Source organism: Myotis brandtii, unplaced genomic scaffold (assembly GCF_000412655.1).
Source record: "Myotis brandtii unplaced genomic scaffold, ASM41265v1 scaffold646, whole genome shotgun sequence".
Lineage (NCBI taxonomy): Eukaryota > Metazoa > Chordata > Mammalia > Chiroptera > Vespertilionidae > Myotis > Myotis brandtii.
The window spans coordinates 562,538-573,371 of record NW_005370495.1 but is presented as its reverse complement, the minus strand read 5'-3'; the positions used below and the strand labels follow the sequence as shown (position 1 = coordinate 573,371).

Below are 10,834 nucleotides of genomic sequence, written 5' to 3'. Positions count from 1 at the left end.
TTAGGTTTAAGGTAAGGGGTAGGGTAACATTTAGGGTCAGGGTCAGGGTTAGGGTCAGGGTTGGGGTCAGGGTTAGGATTAAGGTAAGGGTTAGTGTTAGGTTTAAGGTAAGGGGTAGGGTAACATTTAGGGTTAGGGTCAGGGTCAGGGTTAGGGTTCAGCATTAGGGTTAGGGTAAGGGTTAGGGTAAGGGTCAGGGTTAAGGTTAAGGTAAGGGTTAGTATTAGGTTTAAGTTAAGGGTCAGGTAACAGGGTTAAGGTCAGGGTCAGGGTTAGGGTTAGGGTTTAGCATTAGGGTTAGGGTAAGGATTAGGGTAAGGATTAGGGTTAGGATTAGGGTAAGGGTCAGGGTTAGGGTCAGGGCTAGATTAGGGTTCAGCATTAGGGTTAGGGTAAGGGTTAGGGTTAGGGAAAGAGTCAGGGTTAAGGTTAAGGTAAGGGTTAGTATTAGGTTTAAGGTAAGGGGTAGGGTAACAGTTTAGGGTCAGGGTCAGGGTTAGGGTTTAGCATTAGGGTTAGGGTAAGGGTTAGGGTTAGGATTAGGGTAAGGGTTAGGGTTAGGTTTAAGGGAAGGGTCAGGTAACAGTTAGTGTTAGGGTAAGGGTCAGGGTTAGGGTCAGGGCTAGGGTTAAGGTAAGGGTAGTATTAGGTTTAAGGTAAGGGGTTGGGTAATAGGGTTAGTGTTAGGGTCAGGGTCAGGGTTAGGGTTAGGGTTTAGCATTAGGGTTAGGGTAAGGATTAGGGTTAGGATTAGGATACGGGTAAGGGTTAGGGTTTAACATTAGGGTTAGGGTTAGGATTAGGGTAAGGGTTAGGGTTTAGCATTAGGATTGGGGTAAGGGTTAGGGTTAGGGTTTAGCATTAGGGTTAGGGTAAGGATTAGGGTTAGGATTAGGATACGGGTAAGGATTAGGGTAAGGGTTAAGGTTAGGACAGGGTAAGGGTTAGGGTTTAGCATTAGGGTTAGGGTTAGGGTTAGGGTTAGGGAGCGATAGGATTGCATAGATTCAGCACAACCAGGCACCGATGGGATAGAAATCTGCGCCTCCAAACACTGGTCCATGGAATGGCCAGAGAACATCCCTGCTGTGACCACTCATGGGGGAGTCAGTCTGAGTGGAACTGAGGGGAGGGGCTGCGTAGGAGCCGGTTCTAATTAATCCCATGCCCATTGTGTTTCTCTGCTTCTGCTTTGTTCCGGCATCTCAGTCATCAGCTGTGGAGATCCGGGCACACCAGCCAACGGCATCCAATTCGGCACCGACTTCACCTTCAACAAGACCGTGAGCTACCAGTGCAGCCCCGGCCATGTCCTGGAGCCGGCCTCGGGGGCCACGCTCCGCTGCCTGGGGGACGGCGCCTGGAGCCACAGCAGACCTGTCTGCAGAGGTGGGTCCCTGTGCGCGGTGCGTCTCACCCGGGGAAGTGCTTGTGGAATTGCGCTTCACTCCGTCTTGCATGAGCGTCATCCCTCTATGCACTAGGAATGCTTGTAAACGAATTTTCAAATGGCAGATCACATGATTTTCTATTTGTTTTTTCCCTTTTTTTGCAAAATGATTGGAAAACAGTTATGACACTAAAATGTATACATCCCACTGTTAAAAATCAAAGTAGTGAGTCGCTGGCGCAGTCCCTGAGCTTTTTTCTTGGAAAGACTAATTGGATGGGAGTGTTCCTTCCGTCCGCGGCCAAGTGTGTACCGAGCTCACGTCACCTCCAGTCACTCTCCTGACGGTGCGCTGGCCTCGCTTCTCTGTCCTTGATCTAAATTAACGAAGAGAGATTAGGGAGAGGTTGTATCGATCGGATGTACTGTCTCCCTCAATCATTCTTTTATTAAAACATAAACGACTGCACGTAGGCGTCCCCCGAAATTCAGGTCACGTTAAAGCGTGGATCGTGCAGGCGTGCGGCCGCGAGGTTGGTCTGGCTGGTCTGACCTGTGTCCTCTCCTCTGGGCAGCCGTCCTGTGCAGCCCGCCGCCTCCCGTCCCGCATGGAGAAGTGGAGGGCACCGACTTCCACTGGGGCGCCAGCATCAGCTACAGCTGCGCGGCCGGCTACCAGCTGTCGCACCCCGCCATCCTGTCCTGCGAGGGCCCGGGCGTGTGGAAGGGGGAGACGCCCCAGTGCCTGCGTAAGTCCCCCCACAACCCCCCCCCGCCCGTGGGTCCCCTTTGCGTCCGCAGGGGCGTGAGCACCTGGGGAGATGATGGAGGACGCGGCCGTGTGTCCCTGATGACCAGGCGGGGACAGTGCAATGTCCAAGTGGAGCTGCCACTGCCCAAGGGCGGGTTCTGCCCTTCATTTATTTTTTAAAATATATTTTCATGATCTCAGAGAGGAAAGGAGAGGGAGAGAGAGAGAAACATCAATGATGAGAATCGTGGACCGGCTGCCTCCTGCATGCCCCCTACTGGGGATCGAGCCGCAACCCAGGCATGTGCCATGACCAGAATCGAACCGTGACCTCCTGGTTCATAGGTTGGCACTGAACCCCTGAGCCACGCCGGCCAGGCAGATTCTGACCTGATGGTTGTACCCGAAGGCGGAGCAGAGCGGGGTGAGGGTCGTGGTCACCTAGCCCGGGGCGCCTCCGCGCTGACCCTGTGCTGTCCCGCCAGCTGTGTTCTGTGGAGATCCGGGCACCCCCGCGGAGGGCCAGCTCAGCGGCAAGAGCTTCACCTACAAGTCTGAGGTCTCCTTCCAGTGCCGGCCGCCCTTCGTCCTGGTGGGCTCTCCCCGGAGGACCTGCCAGGCCGACGGCGCGTGGAGCGGCGTGCAGCCCGCCTGCATCGGTAAGGACTGCGCTGCCCTCGGGCATTTGGGGGTGAGGACATGGGGGGGTCATTTGTGAGGGCAGTGTCTCCTGGATCATGCCCCTTGATTCCCTGGGTAGAGACCCACAGGGTAGGTGGCACCTCCGTTAAATCGTGCAAATGAACTGGGAGCCTCAGTCCGCACTGTGCTGTTAGCCCCGGCCGGGCTCTCTTGCCCAGTCACTGCCCCTGGCCCATCACCTGGCAGTGGTCTTCCTTAGGGGACCCGCAGCTTCCTGGCAGGTGTCAGGGTTCCGGTTCTGGAAACAACCACAGCCTGGAGCCAGCCTCGCCCTTGCTCTCCCATCCCAGCGCCTGCCTGTCTCCCCACTGAGTCCCCGTGGAACCCGCTGGGCTGTGAGCGATGACAGCCAGGGTCACGTGGGCACTCAGGTCCCGGTGACCTCAGGGAATGGGAGCGAAACTTGCAACAGAAGAGACCTTCTACGCGCCCCCCGTCCCCGGTGTAGGGTGACTCCGCCGCATGGGCAGGCTGGGGTAGAGACGGCATTTGTTCCTGTGAGCGACGTGGACACCAGCCCCTGACTCCCCACTCAGTTGTCACTGCCGTAGGCACAGGGCGTGGCCGGGGGCACCCGCTGCAGGGGACAGGCTGCTGCCTGCGGGTCGTGGGAGCAGCTCCTGATTCACAGACAGTCTCGGTCGTTCTCTCAGAAATGGACCGACATCTACTTAGAAGCGACGGCTGAGGCCCCCCTCCCCGCAGGCAGGCTCACTGCCCTTCGCTTCCCGTGCTGCTGACAGTAGCGCTCCGTCTGCTAAACACATGCTTCTCCCCCGAGACGGTGCCGTCTGAAAACACTTTTTTTAAGTTTTCCACGAGCAGCTGGAGGGAAGCAAGTTGAAGAGCGTCCGTGTCCCCTGATGGCCCAGGTCCTGCGGCAGGAAAATGCCACCGTTGGCTGCCACGGGCTTCCGTCCTGTAGCATCAAATATGTGTCCTCCATTTTGAGGAAAATTGACTTAAGTAAACGGACTGATGTCACGGAGGATGGAGGAGTGGCCACTGATTGACTCCTTAAAACTGGGCCATGCAGGGGGTTGTGGGAGATGGAGTTTATTAACCAGCTGGTGTAGGACCGTGGTCGGCAAACTGCGGCTCGCGAGCCACATGCGGCTTTTTGGCCCCTTGAGTGTGGCTCTTCCACAAAATACCACGTGTGGGCGCACGTACAGTGCGATTGAAATTTCGTGGCCCATGCGCAGAAGTCGGTTTTTGGCCTGGGCGAGTCTATTTTGAAGAAGTACTGTTGATATTTGGCCCTGTTGACTAATGAGTTTGCCGACCACTGGTGTAGGAGGTCCGGAGAGAGACCGTGTCCAGGGAGGGACGGAGCAGGTGCTATGCTGATAAGACTGTGGGGTGATAAAGCACGAGAAACCCTTATCTAAAAGGCATCTCAACAGAAGGTGGAAAGAGCGATTTCCCTTAATTCCTAATGTACATACAAAACATCGGGCACATGTGTCTAAAGGCAATTGTCTCATTTATGTGCGGCCTGTTAGTATCCTACCCTGTTTTCAGTTTGTGATTGTGAATTTCAGATCCTGCTCACAACACCTGCCCAGACCCGGGGACCCCACACTTCGGAATACAAAACAGCTCCAGGGGCTACGAGGTGAGGCCTTTCTATTTCACGGCATCGTTCTGTCAGGATAGCAGGTGCTTGCTCCTTACACATAAGCGTATGTTTCCATGTGCCACGCCTCATGCCATGTTTGCCCACACGAAGCTCACTCAGGCAGGATGGATCTCGGTGTTTTAGCGGCGAAAACGGGGTGACTGGGCGTCATTCCCACGGGAGCGGCTGCTCTCGGTTCCTATGGGAACGCGTGCCTCTGGCGCTCGGTGTCGGCTGAGCCGCGGGCTCCCGGGGAGCGTGAGCACTGAGCGTCCGTCTCCCGGCAGGTGGGCAGCAGCGTGTTCTTCAGGTGCAGGAAGGGCTACCACGTGCAGGGCTCCACCACGCGCACCTGCCTCGCCAACCTCACGTGGAGCGGGATCCAGACCGAGTGCATCCGTAAGTGGGGCCCCGGCCTCAGCCCCGACGCCGGGAGGTGCTCAGCTTCGGGGGACAGTGCGGGGCTCCTCGTGTCCGTTTGAGTGTCTGTCACTCCCACACCAGGGTTCTCCGAGTTGGACTCACTGGGACCAGGGGCAGCAGCGTTCCCTGGGGGTTTGGGGGAGCCCTGCTGAGTGAGACCCCGGGGCGGGGTGGCCAGAGGCGGACAGGTCAGGGTTACCTGGCCCTGCAGGGGTTCCCCAGGCACCTGCGGTCTGAGGAGCCGCCTCTCCCTCACTCCAATGGACAGCGTTGTAGGGACGTCACAGAGGGAAGGCGGGCCTGTGGGTGCCGCTCTATGGCTCCTACTAGGGTTCCTTCCCCTGGGCAAGGGGTAAACTGCTGAGGGAATATGCCCCATACATGACAGGAATGTTTAAAGTGTGCTTTTTAAAATATATGTGTGTGTGTATATATATATATTATTTATTTCAAAGAGGAAGGAAGAGGGAGAGAGATAATTTAGAAGCATCCATGATGAGAGAGAATCACTGATCGGCTGCCTCCTGCACGCCCCCCACTGGGGATGGAGCCCCCAACCCAGGCATGTGCCCTGACTGGAATCCACCCATGACCTCCTGGTTCATGGGACAACGCTCAGCTACTGAGCCACACTGGCCGGGCCAAAGTTATTTTTTTTATTTAACTAAATAGTAAATTTGCTAGTTGCCTTCAGACAAAAATCAAGGCATGCCTGCACTCGTGTCCATCTGTGTGTTTCGTTCATAGCACTGGTCTTTACGGAAACGTAACATAGTCTTTATCTTAATGGTAACCAAATGTGATCGGTGTATTTCAAAGCTTTGGTTTCTAGTCTAAATTCCTACACATAAGCAATCACACATGCATCTGTAGAAGGAAGACATTCATGTGTGTGTACGGCAGCTGGCAAACATAGGTTTACAGTTGTTTGTATGGAAAAGAACACAATAATTAATGAATAACAGTACAAAAGGAAACGGGGTTTTGCGTGCTCACAACTGTAAGCCTAGTTTATGTGGGGGGACAGAGAAAAAGAAACAGAGCAGAGAGCGAGACAGGGGCAGAGAGGAGGAGGGGGAGGCAGGCGGGAGCGGGCACCCCGCCTTCATTCTGCTGGAAGCGCAGAGGGAGCCGGGATATTGTTGGTATTTCGGGGGATACCGTGTTCACAGTTTTAATTGTAAAGTGACTCCATAGCCATTCCCAAACGGGTGCCCTGCTTCTGCATTTCTCTAGACACATGTTCCCTTCCTCACGGACAGGGTTCCCCGTGTCCTAACGGAACTAATCCCGTTTCAGCTCATGCCTGCCGACAGCCCGAGACGCCCGCCCACGCGGACGTGCAAGCCATCGAGCTCCCCGCCTTCGGCTACACCCTGGTCTACACCTGCCACCCGGGCTTCTTCCTGGCCGGCGGCTCTGAGCACAGGACGTGCAAGGCCGATCTCAAGTGGACCGGGAAGTCGCCCGTCTGTAAAAGTAAGTCCTCGGGGAGGAGGCGGACAGGCCTCCCGCGCGGCAGAGCGGAACGCTGGCGCCATCAGGCCGGCGTCGGGTGTGAGCTCACAGGCACCAGCCCCGGGTGATGTCAGCCCCCGACCCTCCGTGCTTCCGTGTGGGCCCTGTGTGCACGTGTGTGCAGGAAGTGTGTGAGGCTAAGGGCAGACGCAGATGTTATGATCTGCGAATCACACGTTCACCCAAAGAGAAAAGCGATTTGGCTGAAGAAAAGCATGGCGAGTTAAAAGAAAGATAATGTATATATTTGGAAAATGTATCTTTTAATGAAAAGGGACAAATGTCACCAAGTACTATATTTATATTAAACCAGACCCTGTGAGTGTAAAGACCACAAGCTGTTTGGTGGTGGAATATGAGTTTATGTGTTCTTGACACTGGTTCTACCTTTGAAATTACAAAAGCTATTAACATGGAAATGAAGCACTAATCACACACAAATTTGCATATTTACAAATGAGAGTCATAATTCTGGGTCAGACTTGATGAGAGCTCACCTTCCGGGTTCCCCACCTACTTAGGTTCTACGCACATTGAGTGCCAACCACCATCGAGAAGCGTTAGGGAGCGTGGCGGAGCCCACCCCCTCAGTGCTCCTTTCCTGGAGCTTATAGTCCTGCAGTTAGGAATCCTTAGGCACTTTTTCTGGCCTTTCTCTCTCAGAAATAGAAGTAGACAGATTTTAAAAATGATGACTTGTAGTTTGATACAAAACTAGAAAAGCTAAGAGATTCTGAGATAAATGTAACTTGATAGACCAAATTAAACCTCTGCAAGAGACATACTTTGGCGGTATTTAACATTCACTTGCAGGTTCATGGATGCGGTGGGGATGCATAAATTAAGGGGAGTTATGAAATCTTAGCTATTTTGTTAACCTTTGGGTTGGGGGGCAGGGAGGGGGCAGCATGTCCCAAACAGGAGTCAGGAGTGGACGAAACCACCCTCATTTGCAAGGCTCTCTGTTGTAGCACAGAAACGCAAACACACGTGCTAGGCCGCCCTGGTTTCCAGCAGGACATGCTGCTGCGAACAGAGGGGTTACCATGGATACGGAGGAGACGAGCTGACTTTGTACACGCAAGAAATCCGGAGCAAGAAAACTGCTTCCATTTGACATTTTTTTCAAACTTATTCCAAAATCAATGCTCTTGAAAATGACAGTTTGTCTCTTTACTTGTAGGTAAAGGAGTGAGAGGAGTTAATGACACAGTTACTAAAACGCCAGGTTTGTATTCCAGACCAGGGACAGGTCGCGGTCACACGCAGCGCGTTGCTCGCCGCCGCACTCGGCCCAGGGATGCGCATTTTGACAGTTTCCGATGCCCTGAGTCTGCCACCACGTGCACGATTCAATCCTTGCAAACGCCAAGGCCACACCAGTTTCTATCGCTGTCACACCGTGGTCGGGGGCATCACAAGACGCACAGGCAAGCCCGTGGAGGCAGCACGAGGGTTCGTGCGAAGGTGCCTCGGGCATCTCGTGGGCAGGAAAGGACACACTTTGACGCGAGCCTGTGGTATAATGGAGAGCCTTCTAAAGAGGGTGGCCACCCTTGCCGCCCACGGGCGCGGGAGTGAGTGAGGCCTGGGCCCGCGGGCCGGGTGCGAGCAGTTCAGGCGTGTCACTCCGTGTTCTCCCAGGCGCCTCCAGGGTCCAGGCGTCCTCGGCCTCCAGCGCTCTGTGTTGTGTGTGGTGCCTGCCTAACGCTCGACCAGGCCCATCGGAGAGACGCAGGCCGTGCCCGGGGACAGGCATCCTTCCTTCTCCCTCAGCCGCCTCTCCTCCCCCTCTTGTAACTCTAGGGAATATTTAAACAATACGATGTACCCAGATTGTACTGTACGTCAAGCTTTTTAAACAGAATAGATCCTCTTTGTAAAGATATAGGGCCAGCCCCGGCTGGTTTGGCTCAGTGGATAGTGTGTTGGCTTGCAGACTGGATGGTTCCAGGGTCAATTCCGGTCAAGGGCACATGCCTGGGTTGCGGGCTCGATCCCCAGGAGGCAGCCGATCCATGATTCTCTCTCATCGTTGATGTTTCTCTCTCCCTCTCCCTCTCCCTCTCCCTTCCTCTCTGAAGTCAGTAAAAATATATTAAAAAAAAAAAAAGATCAAGGGCCATTGGGCCGCTTTCCCAGAGTTCTCCTTGCTCCACTTTAACCCTGATTTCTGGACCTGGATTCCTCGCAGGGCTCCCCTGCGGCCGCGAGTGGCCCGTGCGTGTAAGGCTAGGGTTTAGCCAGGGCTGTGTCACACGCCATCCTCAGACGAGGCAGAATGCCCCACAGGATGAAAGGAATGTCTCCAATGGACATCATGAGGCATGAAAACTACTCTAAAAAAATCCGGGCCATTCTATCCAGATGTTATTTACAAATCCAGCGAGGAAACCCACGCTCCTCGTCCATGCAGCGGCGCCTCCCAGGAGGAGAGGTCTGTGGTGGTCGGTGCTGTTTCCGTGGCTTGTTTTTGGTTGGAGAGACTGAGCTATCGGCACCCTTTTCTATGGGGGGGCGGGATGCATGCCTGCTCATGGCCACCCCTGACCTCGCTCCCGCGGAGGGAAGTGCTGCTGAAACGGGGTCTTTATCGAGGCGGCGCCGTCTCACGCCTTCCTGTTGCTGCTGCATTAGCCACCGGCCACACACGTCAGATGACAAGGACCCAAAACGACCCTGTCCCCACGTGACCGCTGGTCACACCTGGAGACAAACAAGCCGCTCTGAGCCCCACTCGGGCCGCGCTCCCAGGCTGTCCACCCCTCCCAGGCCAACTTCCGCCAACGGTTACAGTCAGACAAGCAGCCCCGCCGAGTGTGCGAATCTCATCAGGGAAAGAAAGCATCGTGATGTCACCTTATTATTTTTAATATCTTTATTGATTTCAGAGAAGAAGGGAGAGGGAGAGAGATAGAAACATCCATGATGAGAGAGAATCATGGATCGGCTGCCTCCTGCACACCCCACACTGGGGATCCAGCCCGCAACCCAGGCCTGTGCCCTGACCGGGAATTGAACCGTGACCTCCTGGTTCCTAGGTCGATGCTCAGCCCCTGAGCCAACCGGGCTTGATTCCATTTTAAAGGCTATTGATGTGAACAAAGAAAACGCAGTCACGTGGGTGAGCTGGGTCGCCGGGCCCTGCGGCTGCCGGTGGAGGAGGCAGCGATCGAGGTCCCTGCTCAGAGGCCTCAGCGCCGTGTGGACACCTCCGCCTGGATCTGTTTAACTCCTGAGGTGGTCATTGTCAGGAGGGCAGTCTGCTCAGGGCCATGGCCGTGAAGCCCTCTGTCCTGCTCGGGCTCCTGTGCTGCGGGCTGTGTCTGGCCGGGCCCGCCTGTCCGGGAAGGCGGGAAACGGCCGAGTGGACAGTGAGCGAAGCAGGAACACTCAGTGTCCCCGTGTCCTCGGCGTGCGTAGCTCTCAGCCAGGGTGGGGTACGTCCTGGCCCCGGGCCGTGCGAGGCCCGCGAAATCATGTGGCCTGGCCTTGCCAAGGCACCAGGGGTGAGGGAGGTCAATGTTTGGCCCACACAGAGCAGCTCATTTTTCAGGGGATAGTTTTGTACGGCCCACGAGTGATGCTATAAATGTCCGAGTGGCGCTTGCAGAAGGGTCCCCACCTGTGCTGAGTGGATTGAGTGAAACGGGGCGTTTCCGGTGGATTCCCCTCGCGGTGGGTCTCCTGTAATGACCTGCGTGGGCCCGCCCAGGCCGGACGCCAGGGACACGGCCCAACCCAGCCCAGCCTGCAGCAGCTGCCGGGGGAGTGTCGTCTGATGTGAAAGTGGCGTGTTTCATACACGTCTGCTAGCAGAAATGTGAAAAAGTAGGTTTAATTTTCATAACCAGTGGGGGGAAAAGAGAATATTTCAATAATCATTGCCAGTTCTCCCGACCGAGGTGAATTTTAAAGTTTTAAAAGACGTTTTGCCTTTCTTTCTGAATTGTGTGTGTGTGTGTGTGTGTGTGTGTACACATATAGATACATATAGTATGTGACACCATTGGATCTGACTTCTGACCAATGGTGGGATGTCCTCACACGGGGAAGAGAGGAGAGGATGGGGGAGGGGGAGGGAGGGGGTCGGTGAGAGCGGCTGGCTCAGTGTGTAAAGACCTCAGGAAGCAGAGCCCAGGGCCTCCTAACGGGCCATCACGTCCGAGCGGGGCTGAGACTCAGGCTGTGAGGGCAGGAGACCCGACCCTGTCACCCTCAGCCCCTCTGAGCCCCCTGCCCTTCACCGTGGAGCTGGAAGCTCTAAAATATCAGCGGAGATTTCACGGTCAGTTTAACACACTTCTTATTAAGCCCGATAAACTCTAACCATTGAGCAGCCTCAGCACACGCTCCGCCTCCGCAGGCCGGTTTGGCATCTGGAATATTCCTCCCCGAAATGACAGGCGCAAGCTGGCCCCTCCCAGCG

The 10,834-nt window shown here is 55.0% G+C and overlaps 1 protein-coding gene across 1 annotated transcript in view; it reads left to right on the top strand.

Moving 5' to 3' along the window:
* CSMD1 (CUB and Sushi multiple domains 1) overlaps nucleotides 1–10,834 on the top strand; it is a gene marked incomplete at its 5' end in the record, with an annotated part of 650,642 nt that overhangs the window by 618,862 nt on the left and 20,946 nt on the right. The window contains 7 exons of the mRNA XM_014528690.1: nucleotides 1,210–1,389; nucleotides 1,966–2,139; nucleotides 2,627–2,800; nucleotides 4,388–4,461; nucleotides 4,752–4,863; nucleotides 6,187–6,366; nucleotides 7,589–7,633. Coding sequence (XP_014384176.1) covers nucleotides 1,210–1,389; nucleotides 1,966–2,139; nucleotides 2,627–2,800; nucleotides 4,388–4,461; nucleotides 4,752–4,863; nucleotides 6,187–6,366; nucleotides 7,589–7,633 — 939 coding nt within the window. The remainder of the gene's footprint in view (nucleotides 1–1,209; nucleotides 1,390–1,965; nucleotides 2,140–2,626; nucleotides 2,801–4,387; nucleotides 4,462–4,751; nucleotides 4,864–6,186; nucleotides 6,367–7,588; nucleotides 7,634–10,834) is intronic.